We start from the raw sequence: 22,792 nt of genomic DNA on the forward strand, positions 1-22,792 counted from the left end.
TAATTATGTGTAATGAACAGATTGATATTTACAGTTATGCAAGATTTTTTGTTTGCTATGTCTGTTTTTAAATCACAGTTGTAGGTAAATAAAATGGTTACTTAATTGTTAAATGAAATAAAATATTTTTAAAATATATTTTTTATTTTAGCTAGTTGCCAAAGCAAATATATATAAAATTAATGCAAACTGTAAACGAACTACAAAGCTGAGAAAAATAACAAAATTACAAAAAAATTAAGTAAAATTAAAACAGAAAATATAGAAATAAATGATTATGCTAAATATTCATAAAAACTAATAGTATCTGTAAGACAAATAACACAGGTGTATTGCATTTTAAGTGCAAGTTAAATTTAAAATCATTGTAATCCAATAATCTTCCCCTCGATGGAAACTATAGTGTAGATTGGACAACAGGTTCACAAGTATCTCATAACCAACTGCAAAGTTGTCAAACCTGTGGCAATCTTTCTTATAATATGACCTTTCTCTTGTTTTATCAACTCAGAGCAGGCATGACTTAAACTCATGATATGAGTAAAACACATTTTTTGTGCTCACCAGATTCTGCAATGAGAAGGTGTCGTGCCCTCAGCTCATCTTTTGGTCATCATGGTCGCCCTGGTCCAAGTGCAGCTCAGAATGTGGGGGAGGGGTGCACTCTCGCTCCAGGAACTGTGAGAATGGAAATAGCTGTCCAGGATGTGCGCTGGTACGTACCCATACACTTACACACACGTTTTAGCCTTGCAACCTCCTGCACGTCCATGATAACCAAGCAGATCTCCTCCCAGAAAGATATGTGCGATGTACTGTAAAAGTGGAGCTCATTTGTGATTCAGGAGAGACTGAGTGGACTAGACGAATCAAATATACAACACACTGTTTCATTTTAAAGATTTATGCAGTTCTGAGACCTTCACTTACAGTAAGTTGATGGTCTACACAAGCCTTGCAGTTATGTACATTCATCAACTTCAAAATTAAAATGAAAAAAAAAAACATGCCTATGAAGAGACTAAATATAAACCTACTCTGTGAAATATTTATTGGAGTGAATGTCCAGAAAAGTGTTATACACTTTAATTGATTTAAAGACTTATTTTATGTTAACAAAACATGTTATGGCATCGTACAGTTCAGTTCAGTAACTGTTATTCTTAGCATGGCGAGAATCCATTACACAAAATCTATCTTACATCTCTGTCCGAAAGCATGCATACTTGTAGAAAAATCCATGGGTCTATAGAATTTGTTTGTTATATCTGTTTATATCTTTTATACATTATATGCTGTTATGAATCTTTCAATACAAAAAAAGATCAAGACGAATCAAAATAGCATTCACTTTCCTCTAAAATGCTCTTTTGCTCTTACACTTTAAATTGTACAGATTTCTTTGCTCTCCAACTCTCTTAAGAGGTGCAATTAATTTAAATTTAATTGACTTAATTAGTACTCAAATTAATGTTCCATGCAAAGAACTATAACACCCCCTTAGGTGTCTAGCAAGAAGCCATTCAATTTTATTAAATGTTCACAGTGATGGCACAAGAATAAGCTTCACGTGCATCTTAAGAGTTGTGGTAATGTCACCTGTGCGTGAGGAATGAGCAAATGGATGATGTCATCTCTTTGTCAATTTTCCTCATTGCAGGAGTACCAGGCGTGTAATCTGGAGTCCTGTCCGGAGGTGCGCCGAAACACCCCATGGACCCCTTGGGTGCCAGTGAATATAACCCAGGGAGGGGCACGGCAAGAGCAAAGAGTTCGCTACATCTGCCGGGCCCAACTGGCTGACCCTCATGAGCTTCAACTGGGCAAGCGTAAAGTGGAGACACGCTTCTGCCCCAATGACGGGACGGTAACTTGTGAAACAGACTGTGAGTGTATTGATCCTTTTTCCTAATGCACACCCACACCTAAATGAACAGATCAGCTGAGCTTGCTGATACTGCTGGATCGATGACAGTTCAGGGGTCACAGTTCAGCCCTTGCCCACTTTTTACATGACGGGCCCCACATTGATTAACTGTATCTTCCTGTCTGAATTCGGGGGAGGTCAACCACTTGAGGTGCACATGGAATGCATTAGAGACAAGGGAGTGTCAGTATTCACCTTGTGCAGGTTGCTGTGACCAGAATGTTTTTTGTCAGAGATGCTGTAAACACAGCATGACATTGGTAGGTTTTCTTTAGCAACCTTGTATTACACAGGAAAATGCCACTCCTTAAAATAACACACTCCGAGAGTGCTGCAGTGATGATGAATTGTAGTACGCCAAACTGGAAACCAGAAACAATGGGAGTTTTTCCATCAGACTTTTGAATCATTGCAGAAATTAAACTCTGTGACCAACAGAAGTTTATGATTCTTACACATTTTGCCCGGATGTGCTAATATACTAACACTCTTCCTGGATTTGACAAAAATACATCATCCTTGCTGTACTCTGTTCATAAAACGACTTAATGGCTGTTCACACCAAGAACAAACAGCTGTAAAGATAGCTAATTATTATTTAAAAATAACTACATTAGGTGCATTCGGAATCATCAAAACAGTGTCAGTAGTTTGTGATAATAATAATTCAATGATAAAATAAAAGTACAAGCAAACTTGTAACATTGCAATATATGTTTTACAGCTCTAGTTGAGGAGCTTCTCAAGACGCCTGGTGTGCGACTGACAGGCTCTGGCTGGTCATCGTGGGAGATGTGGTCAGCTTGCACTCAGGACTGTGCCAAAGGCTACCGCAGTCGCAAACGCACCTGCACCAGCGCAGAGGGCAAAAGCCTTCCCGCCGCCTGCCGGGGATCTCCAGTGGAATATCAGGACTGCAATCCTCAGCCCTGTCCAGGTAACACACACCCTCAGAAACACGCATGTAAGCACAAGCAGACTCCACACACACATTTACATATGTACACACAAATAAGCACGAGTTCAGTCCAACATATGCTCATAATCAAGGTAGTTGCTTATCATGCAAAAGCCTCTGCTTCCATTTGAGTGTGTGAAGTATATTACTGATTTCATTAGCTAATGGAATTCTGAAGCCCCATGGGGACCTGCTGTGGTCAAATTAAGAGGTTTCACCATAATTCCAAACAGACATGAACTCACGGATAAATCAAATACTCTTTTCTGATTTAGAAATCACAAGTTCAAATGAAATTTAAAGGACCACACTGCAAATTATCTGACCAATCACCCTGAAAGTTCCCAGCAGATGGTTTTGTGTTTTTCTTTAGACATATTGACAGCCACTTGCCAATGCATTGTCCGCTCTAAACTCTCTCAGAGTGTGACAAATGAACAGCCACAGTATTTGTTTTACAATCAGGCAGAAAGGGAAAATAGGATTGAAATGACAAAGCAGAAGGGGGTAGGGCACACGGATTCAAACACATTACTGACATCAGCCAACCATTTTAATCATTGTTTTGACCTCAGATGTGCACTCCAATCCAACGCCTAGCTTCTCCCTCGGTGTGCGAGGTTGCTGGATTAACTGTGATTGAGATCAGTCTGCCTTCACACTTCAGTCGTGCCCCAGTACACACATGCTAATCCACTGAAGTTAAACAGTGCTTCTAGAGCAGAGAGAAGGAGACACCCCTAACCTTCTTCTCCATCAGTCTGAAGAGACGTCTAGAGGATGGTGGCAGGGCCTGTTAAAGTGAGAGGAAACTGCACAACAGCAATGCTTCTATCCTGGTCAGTTTAAGGTGGTAGCTGTGATTTGAAACATGATAGTTGCTATCTAGCTGGTAGATCATCTACAAACAAGTTGGTTATACCTGGTTTTTGGGACATGGTGTGACCAGCTTGGAACAGCTTGATATCGGTCACCAGCTAAATCTTTATTTTCCAGCGGGTTAAACAAAGAAATGGAGGTGAACAGCTGGCAAGTCTCTAGCTTTGTGGGTCAAATAAAACAGTTTGAAACTCCAAGTGCGACATTCTGCCCTGAACTCTGCATGTCTGAATCACCATCACATCTCATAACAGATGTCTGCTCGCCTTGTCCGCCTTGTGGGAATTTTCAATCATGTCCGTTTTTCTTTCTTTTTTCTTTTTTGGATTGTTTTGTGTTTGCCTGCTTGATTGATGCTGTTTTATGTTTATGTTCGGAACATTGTGTTTGCATCCTCCACATCCTCCGTCTTTCTTGTTTGCACTGCATTTGTGTCTGCTTATCTGATGCTTGGATGATTGTGCCCCGTTCCTTGCCTGATTGTTTTGTGTTTGTCTTTGTATGTCGTGTTTGTTTGTACGTGTTTGGTCTGTGCAGTTAACGGTGCCTGGTCTTGCTGGTCATCATGGTCGCAGTGCTCAGTGCCCTGTGGAGGTGGGCACTACCAACGAACACGCACATGCACCAACCCCGTCCCTGCCAATGGAGGGGACATCTGCATCGGCTTGCACACAGAGGAGGCTCTTTGCAACACACACACCTGTGATGGTAAGATCAGTTCCAATCCAGAACCACAAATGAGATGAAACGATGCTTTAAGTGAAATGTGCTACAAAAAACTCGAGGCTCTCCAAATTGAGCTCTACCTCTGTCTGTAAGCACAAGATACATTTGGTTTTCAGGGCGTCATCTGTTCACAACACCCATTATCATCAACATTAGGAAACATGCAGTTTCTATAAAAGCTACAGATGGTACCATAAATGAGCTGCATGCATCCATGCATAGAAGTGTGCTTGTACAAGCAGACTGTAGCAATGCAAAGCTTTGTTGCCACATTCTGCTGCCATCACTTCAAAAAAATCAGATGTTCCTTTCAGACAAAACTGAAATATTTATGAAGAATGGATCATACTGTATAAAGCCCTGTAGCTTTTACAAAAACGATACTACCTTTATTGCTTTTGACTCTCTTATTAACACATCAAATCCATTCTGTTGATAGAAGATCCTGTGTTTAATTATCAATCAAGTAAAATAAATTCCTTTAAAAATATTAAGAGCTAACTCAGAATGCAAAACATCCCATAAATGCAATTTATAAGGTTCCATTACAGTTAGGTTTCTGTCTTAAAAATTCTTCATGACATATCGTTTGCTCTAGAAAAAAAAAAAAAGAAAGTTGATGTAGCAGTTATCAGGGCTGCCTTTTATCATTCTTAACAGTGGATCTGCATTTTCTGAAATGCTGTGATATTTTCTGGGTCTAGTTGCTGCTGATATTAAAGTATTTTTGATCCTCGATTCAAACATTTGGCCCCTGTTGGCCCCAGACATGAATGACAAATATGTTAGGTTGCATATAGTCTAGGCAAACATCTTAAAAGCTGAAATATGAAAGGAATGTGTCTATTTACTGATTGGATTATACCAGCAAACAAATACATTTTAAATCAAAGTTTCTTCTAAGTAGAGTTCTTGGTACACTTGCTCTGAAAATATTTCCTTAGACTGTTTTTGCTCAGATCATTTTTGCCTCCTTGTGTGCCTCTGGCGGTGTTTGTTTCATGTGTGTGGGTGGGCCGTTGAGTCGGCAGTACTCTGGTTAGATTGCCACCTGAACTGTGAGGATGGCCAAAATTAGAGCGCTCCATTTAAAGAGGACAATTTTTGGATGAAATTTTCAAACTGGGGACATAATTACTGATTATAACGACTTACACTGTCGTTTTAAACGTTGCGTTGGGTATCGTGCCGCGTAAACATGAAACCATGTCTGCATTTGTGATCTACACTGTTTGATTAGTCAGGGGCAAACTTTTTATATATGAACACATACTTACAGGCTATGAGTCAGAAGTGACAAGACGTTTATATATATTGGTATTAAATGCATTTCCTGAGAATTTATATTTCACGTTTTTACTGCAAATGTCGAAATATGTGCTCTTTGGTCCATCAGTGCTTGAGTCATTGATCACATTCGAATAAAATATCAAAATTGACTGATTTATGAATGTATATGCATAGTTCTCATCAGTCAGAAATACAGATAAACGCTTTCATTTGTTGTATTTTTGATCCTGAAAGAAAACAGAACAACAAAAGAGCGAATCATACCACCGTCTGAGGTTGTGCTTCAAGTCGAACGCACCCATTTTTAAATCGTTCACAGCTGAGCATTGCGAGAGGTGGATCTGTGCCAGAGTGCACATTTGAATGAGCTGCACAGTCATTTTCAGATGCATTTAAAAAAAAACAACAACAACCCTGGATAGCCTAGATTAGGCCCATATTCACAAATGTGTTAGGAATGAAATATCTGATATTCCTGTACATGCAAGTGGAAGTGTATTGTTGTTTAAACACCTTTATAACGATCGCGTTAGTTGAGCTGTATGAGCGATATAATTTTATGACACAAATTTTGAAATAGGCTTAAATCAAACACATTTTAATTCAGATTCTGTAAAAAAAAAAAAAAAAAATATATATATATATATATATATATATAAACTGAAAACAACGAAAAAAACAAACAGCTGGCTGGTCTTTTACATCTGTTAACTAATGACTCATGTAGCTGTTCGCGTGGTTGTGATTTTTTTAAAAGTGGAACGTAGCCCTATTTTTACGTTTGCACGTGACTGTTTTGAACCCGTTTTTAGACCTGTGTTTCCCCTGTGTCCGACCCGACCCGCACCCGTATCCGACACATTTGGATATTTTTCACCCGTTTCAGCCAAATTTGAGGGAACCTGTGCAGGACTCTACAGTGGGCTACTCTCCCAGGTTCAGGAAACAGTCCTCCGTAAAAAGCACTGCACACATCTTTCACAACGTAACACACAGCATCTCCACGACATGGTGACGGCGGCAGCAACTATACTAGCAAGAATTAAAGTTACACCTTATTTCTTTGCATGGACATTTGGGCGGTGTTATGCAAATTTTCCCACACAGTTATGTAGATGTGGGGGTACGTTTAAATGAGGCGTTTTAGAAGGGCGTGGACAAGTCTTAACTTTTATAAAGAATATCTCTTTGGGTTTGAGACTTTAGTCTTTGCAACTTTAGGGATCTTATTTATACACAAACAGCTTGTAACACTCTAAAGAGAAATAAAAACTTAAAATAGCATCATATGACCCCTTTAAAGGGATAGTTCACCCAAAATCATCGTTAACATTTTAATCATTGTAAACACTGTTCAACCAATTTTATAGTCATATACTCACTGTTAAGTTGTTCCGAACCAGCACCAGCAAAAGGTGCAATTTGAAATAATCTACTGATTTCTCTCATGCAATTACTATAAATGGGGACGTATGTTAATAGATTAAAGTCAATATTTCAATAATTTAACAATACATTTGCATATTCATAGTTGTCTGATAATTTATTATTATTCGTTATTACTCTAATTATATAAGATGAAGACAGAAATATTACTATTGTAAATTACAATTACTGGAAAGTAAATTATAACTATTATATTATATTATAAATGTAATTATAACAATTTTATTTTACACTACACTACTATGTTACATTACTTATGTTCTTCACAACTACACATTCCAAACCCCTCAAGCTTATAAAATGTATAATCTTAAGCTTTTATTTGGTGGAATACTGATGAGATGCTTTAAGCTTCTGTCCACAAACATTTTGGAAATTATGCAAATGTAAATAAAGAGGACCTAGGACACATTGCGTTCACACATGCACATTTAATCACATGCAAACATGGAGTTTGTGAGAAGCAGCATTTGCTAAGTATATTATTACATTCAATTTTATGATTGTTTAAATTGCAGCCTTTGATTTGATAATTGTTCAAAGCTGTATCGCAATTGCTGTTTAATACAGATTATTTGTGCAGCACTATTTATCCATTTTATTTTTCCATTCAATTATATTTTTTAGCTTTTCATCAACTCACTAACCCTTGTTAGGGAAACCTTGACTACGAATTTAGTGCACGTAATTCAGAGCACTTTAGAGCTGTTTTATTATAGCTAATTTTGGTGCTTGACAGAGGAAAGTCACAGAGGTTTAGAATGTCGTGAGGGTGAACAATTGATGACAGAATGTTCATTTTGGGGTGAACTGTTTCACTCCTGTGTTTATAACTGTGCTTTGTGCAGGTGGGTGGATGGCTTGGTCGGTGTGGTCTGAGTGCAATGACTCAGGCCTGCAGCTGCGCAGTCGAGTGTGCGGAGCTCAATTCACACCATGTGTGGGAAACAGCTCCCAGCAACGAGACTGCAATGAGATCCCAGGTGAGAGAGAGCTATATATAAACACACGCATATATTCACACAGCGTCCTACTGTTCCATTATGCAGCAAAGCTTTACCCAATTGCAGTGTTACTTTTATTAAATAAATGTACACTTTTAAACCCTGTCAACCTTGCTGTTGTTTTTAATAGATTAGATGCAATATGTTTACATGCGCTTATTCATTACTCTGTCTGGTGGAGTGGAAGTGTTCAAAGTGAAGAGCTGAACGCACCCAGCCTGCGAGAACACGAGTTGTCAGAGCGGAATACCAAGGCACTTAATTAATATTAATGTTATGCCAAAAAGCATCCTCACATCCTATTTCTCTCCAATTTTGGGAAACGGGTTCCAAATCTTGAGGTGTCTTAGATGGTGAGGAGATCAAGAGGAATTTTGCATCTCAATCAACACCCCCCCCCCCCCACACACATACCCATCTCTGCTCTTTGTGGATTAATTAAGGGAGGCAAAACAAGAGAGCAGGAAATGACCTGTTCACGGAAATTATTTTAGCATCAGCCTGCTTTTTTAAATTGTTGGTTTATGGTTATATTGTCACAACCCAAAATTGAGCAACAGAACAGACAAAAAAAGGACACTGAATGCATTAATAAAATAAATTGTGACTAACCATGTAATTCTGCATAGTTATAATAGCAAAATAAGTAAGCCTATTAGCTTTTAAAAGGAGGTTTTTATGTCTTTTGATGTTGACCTCAAGGTTGCATCTATTTTATAAAGATATGAATAATTTGCATATTGTTTGGGCCTGTAAAGTTCATGTAATATTGATAGTTTTTGTTATACTTTTATATTATTAAGAAAAAAGTGGTATTATTTTTAGTCAACAGTTTATGTCTAAAGTAAAATGTATATTTACACACATTTGACAGCTCAACAATTTTGAGAATTTTATCCAAAGAGACTTGCATTGCATTCAGGGTATTTTTTTTTTGCGTTTCCTTGGATGCAACCCAATTACACTTGCATTGCTGCTGTCATGCTCTACTGCTTGAGCTACATGAATTTAGATTTTGATGCAAAACACACACCCAGAGTAGTGGGCAGCTACATCCAGTGCCCAGGGAGCAATTGGGGGTTCAATGCCTTGCTCAAGGGCACTTCAGCCATGGAAGAGAGCCGCCCCCCACAACCCCTGCCAGCACCAGAGTCTCAAACCTGCGTCCTTCGGGTTGCAAGTCCAACTCTCTAACTATTAGGCCTGAGCTGCCTAAGATGCCGGGTCAATTTTAAAGATGTTTGGCATCAGTTCAGACATTCAGAATGACCCTTGCAAGAGCTTATCCTGTGTGAACAGCCATTAACCATACACCTCTTTCTCTTCACAGCCATTCTTCCAGCATCTAGTTATGAGAAGGACCAGCAGTGTTGGGGTAAGTGCTTTGACCCATATGTTTGTATGGTGTTCACCCGCATGTTAGCATGCACTTATGCATGCACGCTCTCGTGAGCGCTCAAAAACATGTAGCAATGTGCTGCTTGTGTGTCATGTTTCATGTCAGCTCCTTTTCATTCCAAACTCAGGCAGAAATGGAATTGCTAAGCAGGTTTAAGTGAGTGAACTTTATAATACACACTGCTGATCTTCAGTTTTCCATGTGTCGTGCTCCATGGCACTTGTGGCTCTCCCATGCAGAGGTGCTTTCTTTCCAGTGCATGCACCAGATGAAAAATACATGAGCGGGCACAGCGGTGTTTTAAGGTTGCGGATCCAGGCCACATCGTCTGATGACTGCTCTCAAAGGTGGCACCGCAGTGCTAATTTGGTGTTTCTCCAGGTGGCAGCGCATATTACCCATCGTGCTTCAGCAGTGGTGCTCTCCTGAGTGATCGTTGTCCAATTAGAGCAGTTCATGACGGGGTATGGCGTTTGCTCTCCTCAATCACATTTCGCACTCATTACGGGTCAGACCGGCAGGATGCCCGGTCTGTCACATCGGCCAGATAATCACAGCACTGTCCCTCTGTACTGCATCATTCAGCCAGACACTTTGAAACACCTGCCTACCTCTGGTTGATGGCTACGGACATCTAGCATTAATAAAGAGGGATGCAATGACGCTGTATCGCTCCTATTCTACTGACAAGGATGACTATATTGTCTCATTATTTGAAAAAACAAAGTCTGGATGAAAATGGCAACATACTACAGTTATTTGCGGACAAATGGTTACAGTAATGTTTCTGTTGTTTTCCCAGGGTTCACTCTGCTTCACCTGATAGCTACAGGAGTGTCATGTTTCCTGGGTGCCGGTCTGCTGTCCTTCCTGGTGTACGTGTACTGTCAGCGGTTCCACAAGCCCTCACAGGAGTCTGCTGTCATCCACCCCACCACTCCCAACCACCTCAACTACAAGGGCAACACCACACCAAAGAATGAGAAATACACACCCATGGAGTTCAAGGTCAGTGTTGACACCATACCCCCCCCCCCCCCCCTAAAAAAAAACAAATATCAGTTTAACATCTCTGTTTTACACATTTTACCATATTCAAATCTATTTCCTAGATGTTAGGCGTGTCTGGATGCTCGATCAGATTATCTCATCTTATCTCGATAGCACCAGTGTTTACATTTTTTGTAGGAAATGCATTTTATGTAGTCTGCATATTAAGCTGTGTCTATTTCAGCATCAGAAAATGATATTTTTCTTTTACATTTCCCCACAGCTGAGCTATCAGAAAAGTTGCGAGCAGTCAAGTAACCAATAACCACATGCTCATTTGTTTTGTCTGAAATGAGCATCACTAGATAACTGATAGTTTAGAGATTACCGCTGGTTTCACTCTCCCCACGGCCGCCTCTTCTGGTTGCATGCGTTTCCTGGCACACACTCTGTCTTTATTAATGGGCTCCATTAGGCTGTTTAAGCAGCAGCCGCTCAGTGGACTCCCACAGCTGGTTGTGACTGATCGTCGAGCTCATCCAATTAGTATGGCTCAACTCGCTCTCCCTCCACCTCGTGTCCTTGCTGTGACACCTGCGCGAGTCTTTTGCCACTTTTTCCATCGATCTTCTGCATGACCACTCGAAACTCATTATGAGACTTGGGCAATACAAGTGGATCGAGAAAGAAGTGGCCACTGCAAAAGGCAGCCGTTCTGGTCTCTGTCCATGTATTCCCAGGGCATGTCGGTGTGCAGATGGCTGTGTGATATCAACCGTGTGACACGGAGGCTCTCTGATTGATGGATGTTTGAATAAGCATCCATTGAGAGCCACATCATAAATCAGGATGAATCTTCCTATTGTTTTTTTTCTCCATTCTGTCACCGATGGAGTTTCGGTTCCTTGCCGCTGTCGCCTCTGGCTTGTTTAGTTGGGGTCACTTCATCTACAGCGATATCGTTGACTTGATTGCAAATAAATGCAGAGACACTATTTAAACAGAACAGAGATGACATCACTGAATTCAATGATGAACTGCCTACTGTCTTTTTGCATTATCGACACACTGTTTTGCTAATGAATGTTGTTCAGTTGCTTTGACGCAATGTATTTTGTTTAAAGCGCTATATAAATAAAGGTGACTTGACTTGACTTGACTTGACTATTGTGCACAGGGTACGGTTTGTCGAAAGCCTGCTAGAGATACCACAGTTAGGTAGATGTTATTTGGTATCGTAATAGACAAACATTTGCTTCACTTGTCACTCATTGGCTCTAGGATAAAAAGCAATTTCATCGGTCTTGTTCAGCCTGAAAATGGAGATCTCAGCCTCTTTGTAGAGCTATTGTTTGCCAAGTATTGAAAACTATAATTGTTGCACGGCAGTTCTCAGCTACAGGGAGTCACTCAAATCAATCTTGTATGTTTCATAGCTTCACTCCCCCAGTAACCGAGCTGCAGCTTTTTAAAGAGCTAGACAAATGATTTCTCGAGAGCTCTACATTTCACACACACACACACACACACACACACACACACACACACACACACACTACTTTCATCCATGACCCTGAGTTCACCACTTCTAAATTGAAACGTTTATCAGCTGTGGCCTCCATTCCGTAGTGCCTTACATATTTAAAGGTGTAGTGCGTCATATCTGCTCTAGTATTTAAAATGTTGCTGTGGAGTACTAAGTAGTTTTAACTCAAGTGGTAGATATGCGGTTTCTAGAGTGTAAATTTTAGCATTTTATAGGGTGTTCTGTAAAGCTGCTTTGACACAATCAGTATTGTATAAAGTGCTATACAAATAAAGGTGACTTGACTTGTTCTACAGGGGTTTTGTGTGTGTGTTGCTATAAGGTTTGCTTGGGTGGTTTGAATGTTTTTATTATTATTGTTGTTGCTTTGGTGGTCTGATCCTTATTAAAATTAACCATGGTTTTATTAAAAGTTTACATACTTTTTTGGCTGATTGATTATTATTTCTACAGCCACAGTTTTACTACAAATAATACCACAGGGTAGCTAAACCATAGTTAATTTGTAGTTAACATGGTTTAACTACATGTACCATTTTTGTGTGCGTGTTATATGTTGCCACTTTCCATATGGTTTTTGGTGTGTAACGAGTGAATCTTAGCATGTTGTTAGGATCTTCTTCAGTGATTTTATAATGTTTATGTGTGGTTCCTAGGCTGTTATTTGAGTTTTTTTTTTTTTTTTACATATTTCTATGTAAATTGGTGTTCTGGGAGGTTTTTATATGATGCTACTGTATGTGTTTTTTTATGTTGCTGTTGTTGGTGTTCTTTAGCGTGTTACCTTGCTTGGGTGGTTTGTATGGATTTTAACATGTTGCTATTTAGTTGCTGGAATGTTCTAAGCATGTTTTTAGAATGTTCTAAGCATGTTTACAGCATGTTTTTAGTATGTTTTCAGAGATTTTTTACATCTTGCTAGAGTGTTGTTGTTTTAATGTTGCTATGCAATTGCTGCGGTGTTTTAAGTGGTTTTAAGGGGTGCATGATAAATATCGGCCGATAATTAATGCGCATCTCGTCAGTATAGCTGTGCAAATTCACATTCATTATCAGCATGGAATTGTGCAGCTTGTCAGTTAACAACGGCTCTGTGTAGTAACAGCTGCTCTATGTGAAATCACTCACCTGATGGAATTTACCGCTGATTAGAAAACCGGCTTTACTCATGAGATGCGCATTAATTATCGGCCGATATTTATCGTGCACCCCTAGTTTTAACATGTGGCTGTGTGGTTTCTACAGTATTTTTAGTGATTTTTAGCACGTTGCCATGCAGTTGCTATGTTGTTCAAATCTAAAGACCCCATTCAAATGTCTATGATATTCTGGTCCTGAGATGTGGCTCAGTTCTGTCCTTCGTTTTAAGACTATGAGATCTACAAACTCTTGCCATTGGTTGAGACAATATTTGAGCTGCTCAAACATGCTAATGGTGCAGATATTACACCCTGTACCTTTAAGGAACCAGCTAGATAAGAGATTACATGTGTTAAGCTGAAGTGTTTCCTGAAGCTGTAAGATGTCGCTGTATGCTTTTAACATTCTCATATTCTGTTCTTTTAGTTCTCATTGTCACAAGAGGTTTGCAGACTGTGAGATCAGTGGTGTTTCATCTCAGAGATTGATGGATAGTTCTTTGCCTCTCAGCTCATCGAACACTGCTTTATTTGTTTTTGTCCACAGACTCTGAATAAGAACAATTTGCTGCCAGATGAGAGAACCAACTACTTCCCTTCACCGCTTCAGCAGACGAACGTGTACACCACCACGTACTACCCTGCAGCGCTGGGCAAATATGACTACCGGCCAGACTCCTCACCGTCTCCTTGCAGAACCTATAACCACAGCTGAGACACGTGTCCCATCCATAGCTTTATCACCATGGTGACAAGGCCGCCTGGATTTCCCTAAAACCCTCCAACATTGTTCCAACATTCCAGCTGATTTTCCCCCTAAGATCTCGCCCCTGAGGGCCGCGTCACCTAAGTCATGCCTTACGGTGTCCAATGGGGGAAAAGTCCAGTGATTCAAACAGCACTTTTTAAAGATTGTGTAGCTACACTGACTTTGATAAACTGATGTCTTGATTGATCGCTGCAGAACTCCGAAGCTCACAAGGTGGGAAGACAAAATTGCCCTGGCATCCCGTACCACTCCAACAATATCCTTTACAGGAAATGCAATCTGCCACACTGTTGCAGTTCCTTTTGAAACTACAGAAGAAGAATAGACGGACACCAGACAAAAGAGAGAAATCAATGGTGACATTATTAGGTTTGGTCATAATGGCAGAATTGTGTTACCTTTGGATGTAAATGTAAGGCTGTCCCACGGGCTTACAACCTTTGAGGGGCACATCTCTGACAAAAGAGGATGGGTTGCAGGATCAATGCATCTCCTGGGTGAATCGGAACCAAGCTGCAGAAAAAAGAACATCTTAAAAAAAGGATGCTATTCAGAACGGACTCCTATCGGAACTGAAACATAGATTTTCAGCACATTAAAAGGCCAGAGGAATGCGTCATTATTTCCCTGAAAAGTCAAAATGTCTTTTTTACTTGCGAATGCATGGGAATCGAGGAATATTGCACCAACATGGAATATGCTTAGGTCTGAAGCAAACATGCTCTACTCTGTTACTGTAAGTCCCAGTGGTCATATTAAATATGACTGGGTTCAAGCTGAGATGGACTATATTTTATTATGAAAAAAATTAGAAAATATTGATAGCTTGGCACTTGTTTTATATGGTTATTTTAAAAAAGGGAAATATTCAGCAGTTGTAGGATAGATGGACAATAGAGTTTATTTAAGATATAAGTACAAACAAACACTGAACATTTCATATATTATTTTTTATTATTGTTTCCAGATGGTATATTCTTAACCATCATCACATTCATCAGAGATATGAGCGAATGCGTACACCATTATATGAGCATCATATATTCATAAAATTGCCCAGAGTGTCAGCTCATGCAGAAATGATCAATGGATCACTGTCTTTGTCACATCGAACATTATAATATAAATGAATCTTTGTGCAGCACTGTGTGCTCAACTCAGATTTTATTTTGCTCGTGTGTAGACATGCTTCCCAGTGACATCACGCCCACATTCCAGATGCAACTCTCCAGTTATCGATAAAAGCGATTTCAAGAACGGCAACTCTCATTTGTATCTAGTATTTATGGTATGCTCGGTTTCTAAAGGGCATTGAAAACTAAACTAAGCTATTTTATCATGCTCGTCTAATGAATGCTAAGCCAGCCATGCTTTCAGCTAAGCATGAGTACTTGGGTTGTAAATAAGTGACGTCCCACAGCAGAAAAAGTAATGCCACACAAAGGTTAGCATAATGTATATGTATATTGTAAAGCTAACAGTTTTGTAAACGCCTTATATTATAAAATAATATGTTCAGCAGCTGTGTAAATATACCAACCGTAGAGATTGTGTGGGGATGGAGCCTGTCAGTGACAAGAGTACGACTGCAATAGAGAGACCATCTGATGGACCAACACCGATCGATAAAATCAAAGATTATTCATTATCAAAGATTATTCATTAAAGTACAAAATTCATATGAATTGATTTTTGCCGTCCACAAAATGAACATGAATATCACATTCAAATACAGTCTTAAATTGTTTTAAATCCGTTTGATTCTGTTTAAGATATTTAATGGGGATTGTTTTGTTCCTATTTTCCATCAACATTTTTATTGGCAATTATTTATATATATATATATATATATATATATATATATATATATATAAACATAATTTGAGTGTAATTTTTATAAAAAAAAATATTCTAAATTTTTTTATCTGAAAATGTTATTTCCATATTTACCTGAAGTAACTCCCAGATTTTAATTATATGTATATTGCAATCTTAAAGATATGCTTGTGTACCAGGCCTTTAAATTGAGAACAACAATCTACAGAGTCCAAAAATCTGAGTGTATTACTGAAAATGTTCCTAATTTGCATTTCATTAATTACATTTTTATTGCACACACACATATAAATATATATTCAGAAAGTTTTTTTATTGAAAATTATAATTGCTATAAATTATATGTAATTATAATCATAATTTGAGTGAAAGTTGCATTAGAAATGTTTTACTTTATACTTATTTTTATTGAAAAATGTTATATCCGATTTTACCTGAAGTAACTCCCAGATTTTAAATGTCCTTTAAAAGGCATATGGATTCCACTGAAAAGAAATGAAGAATAAGCTAAACTCTCAGCTCCTAGTTAAAAGGTCAAACTAAATCCCCACATTCACTCTTGTGTGCCTGCCCAGATAATAAAGGTTGGTCAACTGTGGCTGCTCTAAGTCGGGTTTGAACACACATAAAGCCGGACGACGCAATGAGGCGCTCCATCCCTGCAAGGCTTGGTGCCCTTCTATGCAACTGACCTGGTGGTTTGATATGCGATGTAGACTGTAATCACTGCCTTTTAGACACTGTGAATTTTTGGTACTCTATATTTTTGTATATTGTACATTGTAAAAGATAATAAACCTTGATGCCAACCTAGTCTAACTTGAGCGGTTTCGTCCTTTCTTACTCCCACACTACATCAATCTAGGTCACCCCGCTGTCTCCCGCAGAGTGAAAGGTAAGCATTTTCAAATTGTCATGTTTTTCAGGCCAATGTCAGGTTGGTTATTATACACTCCCATTTGTATGTGGAGGGATTTGTTTTTGGCAGGCTGAGGGAAATTGGACCTAAATGCTGACAACACACACACCCCATTTTCCCTTCACACAATCCCTCCTCGGACAGAAAAATGGCTGTTGGTCTTTGACATGATACAGTGTTTGCCCTTGTCACTCAAGACCTGATGGTATAAATATTGAAGTTGGCATCGGTATACAAGATTTACCCAGTGAGCATGAGAAGTTTATTCACTGCAAGTCTCAGTCATTTTGAAAAAAGGCAGTCTAGAATCGATAAGAACTGGCTTTGAAAAGTCTTTTATTAAATGGGTGTTTATATGATCAATAATTTTAACGTATTGCATTTGCTCCATTCAGTCAAACGAATAGTTCACCCAAAAACAAAAATTCTGTCATTTTCTATTCACCCTCATGTTGTTTCAAACCTGACTTACTTTCTTCTCTGGAACACAAAATAAGTAGCAGTATTTTAATTACAGTACATGCTGCTCTTGTCCATGCAGTTACAATAAACCAGAGCTTTGAAGTTGCTTAAAAGATGCTTAAAAAAAGAAAAAAAGAAAGTGTAGTCCATCCGACTAATGTGCTATATTCCTAGCCTTTTTGTAAGAGAATCAAATTTAAGCTGTAACACTTTTATGATGCTTTTGCATCCTTTCTGAAGTTTGAAAGCTCCATTTCCCATTTGGTCGAGTGACCAATTCCAGTCCATTTCTGGCTAAGAAATATCCATTAAGAAGTTTTGCATTCATGCTTTGAATGACATTAGTGTGTGTAAATGGTGACAGCATTCAGCTTTGGGTGAACTATTTGTGTTCTGAGAGACTGATATGTTTTTCCAAACTCAGAGTGAATGATAGCATCTTCCCGTCATAAACAATACATAAACCTATTGTTCCTCTGCATAAAAGCCAAACTTATCTCAATCTACCCCTCTGAGTCTAGCAGGGCAATGCTTTGAGATGGAGGGTGAAGGCCAGACCCTGTTGTGCTTCAGCGCAGCACTGCAGTCATTTCAAAGTGGGTTTTATTGACGAGCACAAGGGTCCATCCATCACCTGCTATCTGCTGACAGACTGGCACTGACAGATGACCACCACTGTCCTCCCCTGAGTGGCCCGCTGGCGTTATGCCAGGAAAGCACCGTATGCTGACGGTAGAGGCTGAATCTGCGGCCCATCAGGGAAGAGCAGTGGCAAGGAGTGAGACAGATGCTTTTGTGGGTGGTTCTGCAAACCTCATGGAATCAATTTGTGCTGCTGTCAGCACAGAGTCTGGGACTGCAGAGTAATGCATCTCCACCAGCACTAGACTTGAACTTCCTCAACACATCGGTATGAAGAGTAATCCTCTCCTGTAGTCTCACATGGAGTCTGAAAGTTTATTACAAATCCATTGTAATTCATGGTTATACCACCTTGACTTCATGTCCCACAAAAATGATCAAAATTAATTTAAATTAGAAATGTAAGAACTTTAGTAAACAATAAAGTAAAGGTTTAGCCATGTAATTTCTTATTTTATTTTATTTTTAATAAATTAGAGAATATATATACAGCTTAGCTGACACCCTGGCAGAACACTGCAGAATGCATTTGCATAGATTTGTTGAGTCTATTTGATAATGCATTTATTGGACTAGAAAAAATTGGAGTTAATCGGTCAGGTGAAATCAGTAATCAGATTAGGTTACTTAATCCAGAAATTGGTTTGCATCTGGACTCACATCTATGCCCTGCCGTTATTCTCACTGTATAACCAATGATCTCTATGAAAAACGCAGCGGGGCACATCATATAAACATCATTCTTTCATGATGTTTGAGAATAACGCTAAAATATGTTTGGTGTTTGTGCTCCACAGGGAGACCGGGAGTGACTGTTTGCATGCTTACAAGATGAACAAACCAGACAGTTTGAGTGGGTTTCAGAATCATAAACAGCTCCTTTACGCACAGAATATCGCTTTATTTTCTGAGGAAAAGAGTCACTCTGTGCTGTGAAAGAACAGATGCCTTGAAATGATTGAGATCATCTGCAACCAGATGTCATTGACTGGATCGCTTCTGTAAAGCTAGAAGAACCAACAAACCTGTCATATTTCATACTGACATTGAAAGAATAAAAGGTCCTTAAAAAATTATAGGATCTCATTATAGGATTTCACTTTTTATATTATTTTGAAAATTAGTTTTTTGAATATTATAAAAAATAGATAAGTAAATTAATGCGAATTGATAATTTCAAGAACATACTGTACACAATCGATTAACAACCTCGGACCTCAGAACAGGTGGATTTTCCTAAACTAATTTGACGTTGTAGGAATCTGTGTGAGGATTTTACACAACTTTAGGGGGTGTTTACACAACATAGTTTTCAACTAAAAACAGAAAACATTTAATGCTTTTTGGGGGCATTTTTGAAAACATGTTTTTGAGATTTTTGCCTTGTAAATACAAAAATGTGAATTTGTGAAAACAGTAACATCTTGTGCGAGCATATTACTTGTTTATGCATAGACTTTTCTGCACCGTTCTATTTCTTTATGCTTTATTAAAAGCAAGTTCTTGGAACTAGCCTAACAATTTTGTACATTTTTTTGAATACAGGTCCTTCTCAAAAAATTAGCATATTGTGATAAAGTTCATTATTTTCCATAATGTAATGATAAAAATTAAACTTTCATATATTTTAGATTCATTGCACACCAACTGAAATATTTCAGGTCTTTTATTGTTTTAATACTGATGATTTTGGCATACAGCTCATGAAAACCCAAAATGCCTGTCTCAAAAAATTAGCATATTAAATTAGCTTTTTATTAGCCGACCAATAAAAGAAAAGTGTTTTTAATACAAAAAAAGTCAACCTTCAAATAATTATGTTCAGTTATGCACTCAATACTTGGTCGGGAATCCTTTTGCAGAAATGACTGCTTCAATGCGGCGTGGCATGGAGGCAATCAGCCTGTGGCACTGCTGAGGTGTTATGGAGGCCCAGGATGCTTCGATAGCGGCCTTAAGCTCATCCAGAATGTTGGGTCTTGCGTCTCTCAACTTTCTCTTCACAATATCCCACAGATTCTCTATGGGGTTCAGGTCAGGAGAGTTGGCAGGCCAATTGAGCACAGTAATACCATGGTCAGTAAACCATTTACCAGTGGTTTTGGCACTGTGAGCAGGTGCCAGGTCGTGCTGAAAACCAAATCTTCATCTCCATCAAGCTTTTCAGCAGACGGAAGCATGAAGTGCTCCAAAATCTCCTGATAGCTAGCTGCATTGACCCTGCCCTTGATAAAACACAGTGGACCAACACCAGCAGCTGACATGGCACCCCAGACCATCACTGACTGTGGGTACTTGACACTGGACTTCAGGTATTTTGGCATTTCCTTCTCCCCAGTCTTCCTCCAGACTCTGGCACCTTGATTTCCGAATGACTTGCAAAATTTGTCCAAAAGTCCAGTGCTGCTTCTCTGTAGCCCAGGTCAGGCGCTTCTGCCGCTGTTTCTGGTTCAAAAGTGGCTTGACCTGGGGAATGCGGCACCTGTAGCCCATTTCCTGCACACGCCTGTGCACGGTGGTTCTGGATGTTTCTACTCCAGACTCAGTCCACTGCTTCACAGGTCTCCCAAGGTCTGGAATCGGTCCTTCTCCACAATCTTCCTCAGAGTCCGGTCACCTCTTCTCATTGTGCAGCGTTTTTTGCCACACTTTTTCACAGACTTCCCACTGAGGTGCCTTGATACAGCACTCTGGGAACAGCCTATTCATTCAGAAATTTCTTTCTGCGTCTTACCCTCTCGATGGAGGGTGTCAATGATGGCCTTCTGGACTGCAGTCAGGTCGGCAGTCCTACACATGATTGCGGTTTTGAGTAATGAACCAGGCTGGGAGTTTTTAAAAGCCTCAGGAATCTTTTGCAGGTGTTTAGAGTTAATTAGTTGATTCAGATGATTAGGTTAATAGCTCGTTTAGAGAACCTTTTCATGATATGCTAATTTTTTGAGATAGGAATTTTGGGTTTTCATGAGCTGTATGCAAAAATCATCAGTATTAAAACAATAAAAGACCTGAAATATTTCAGTTGGTGTGCAATGAATCTAAAATATATGAAAGTTTAATTTTTATCATTACATTATGGAAAATAATGAACTTTATCACAATATGCTAATTTTTTGAGAAGGACCTGTAGTGAGCACAGATGAGTCATGCACTACGATGAAATTGTGAAGAAAACTCTTTTCCAAAGTCAAACACAAGGATCACCTCATCCAGTGTTCACAGCTCTCTGCTCCTTCTGACTTCTCTCAAAGTCATTAATGACCGAGCAGTGTTTACCTTTTCTTGGATGTGACATTAAAGAATGGGTGGGTGGCAATAATTGGTCAGTGATAAAGGGTCCCTTTGCCTCCAGAGTTTTCACATTAATGAAAGCAGGAGCAGACCAAATGATGTTAAATTACTTCACTAAGCCAATACGGTTTGGAGCTAAGCTTCTAATATATATTCTGCACAGAGAAAATGAATAGAAAAAAAATCAGACAAAATCATTCATTTGACCGTTATTTGGTTGGTATTATTCCTCAGGTTATTTGGGCATTTATTGAACAAAACTTAACTCTTTTATTTAATCTACTGCCTGATTTCATAAAAGCTGAATCTTCCACCGAACCAAACAATAAGTTAAACTACAATATCGACTGAAATATATCTCTGGCACAAATACTGAAGAAAAAAGTTTTCAACATGACTATATAGAAAAGTGTAACAATGTCATTTGAAAGCAAAAACCTAATCCAGACGCTAGTTAATAATATTGTTTGAGAGAGTTATTTTTACATATACCAGTACTGCAGTGCAAAAGTGGAACAGACAAAAGTTACAGAACTGAATTTTTATAGTGCTAAAACTTTCCACCGGGAAACATACAGCAAGCTTATCTGTTTACCCCATGAAAAAGACATTGCTCAGAACCTTTTATAAGAAAAACAAAAACACTCAGAGCAAGCAACTCTTTAAAACAAGTTTTAAAGAGATAGATAACAATGCCAGTCACTTTTAGTATGTTCACTAAATGAAGCAATGTCTTTGTACAAGCACCTTCAGAAAATATGCCGCCACTTTCATGCATATAGGATGCTGTGCTATAACATGAATTTAGTCATGTTTGAAAGGGTTGCACATAGATCTCTAACCATGTAATTTAAATAATGTACAAAAAAAAAAGAAACGTTTTTAATTTCTCTATTCAGACACTAAAACCACCCATTGGTTCTCATTTGCTGTTGAAGCAGTGTTGCGATCTGGCCTGGTCATTTTGATTAACGAGCTACATGATTAATTATTAATTAGCAGCTCAGAGGTGCTCCATCCTGACAGGTGAGCACCTGCGGCAGCTGTTGTGGCAGCACTGCTGTGCAATTCAGCCCCTACTTGCTGCAAGGACAGGTTAACTGAGCTACTGACCTCTGACATCGACCATTTCCATTCACCGAAATCATAACTCCTGACCTCTCTGGCTCCAGCAAGTCTATGTAACGTCACAAGTCATCTTTCTGTTAGCTGCTCTCTCATATTTATAAGCAAACAAAACAATAATCCAGATATCACCCTTTATTACAGACATAGATTAGTGTGTGCATTGTATCAGCATGAATTGAACCCTTTTGCTTTGCGCTACCTGTTGAACTACTGGAACATAGAATGTATTTCCCAGGTCTTCACATTATTTTGTTCAACCCCTGTATAACGGTCTTAAAACAACACATATTTAGTTTGGTTTTTGTGACTGTACCCCAGCATGGCTGTTGGAGCAGAGGTGTTGTGGGATTAAAATGAGATGAGTGCCTGATCAAAGAGTCCCGTCACTCTCCTGACTGCTGCGTTTCCGCTTGCCTGGATCTCTTAATTGCTTGAAATCTT

At 38.9% G+C, this 22,792-nt stretch overlaps 1 protein-coding gene across 3 annotated transcripts in view; it reads left to right on the top strand.

Annotated features, from left to right (window-relative positions):
- Positions 1 to 22,792, top strand: part of LOC113053062 (semaphorin-5B-like) — a 129,752-nt gene that overhangs the window by 105,210 nt on the left and 1,750 nt on the right. The window contains exons 16-23 of one of the 3 annotated variants that reach the window (XM_026217718.1): positions 568 to 715; positions 1,661 to 1,886; positions 2,652 to 2,864; positions 4,302 to 4,472; positions 8,075 to 8,209; positions 9,561 to 9,605; positions 10,432 to 10,637; positions 13,852 to 15,715. In XM_026217718.1, the coding sequence (XP_026073503.1) occupies positions 568 to 715; positions 1,661 to 1,886; positions 2,652 to 2,864; positions 4,302 to 4,472; positions 8,075 to 8,209; positions 9,561 to 9,605; positions 10,432 to 10,637; positions 13,852 to 14,019 (1,312 nt within the window). In that variant the 3' untranslated portion in view covers positions 14,020 to 15,715. Of the gene's footprint in view, positions 1 to 567; positions 716 to 1,660; positions 1,887 to 2,651; positions 2,865 to 4,301; positions 4,473 to 8,074; positions 8,210 to 9,560; positions 9,606 to 10,431; positions 10,638 to 13,851; positions 15,716 to 22,792 lie in introns of those variants that run through there. The other 2 variants (XM_026217719.1, XM_026217720.1) reach the window with 2 other exon arrangements.

The sequence above is a fragment of the Carassius auratus genome, chromosome 34, assembly GCF_003368295.1.
Source record: "Carassius auratus strain Wakin chromosome 34, ASM336829v1, whole genome shotgun sequence".
Taxonomy (NCBI): domain Eukaryota; kingdom Metazoa; phylum Chordata; class Actinopteri; order Cypriniformes; family Cyprinidae; genus Carassius; species Carassius auratus.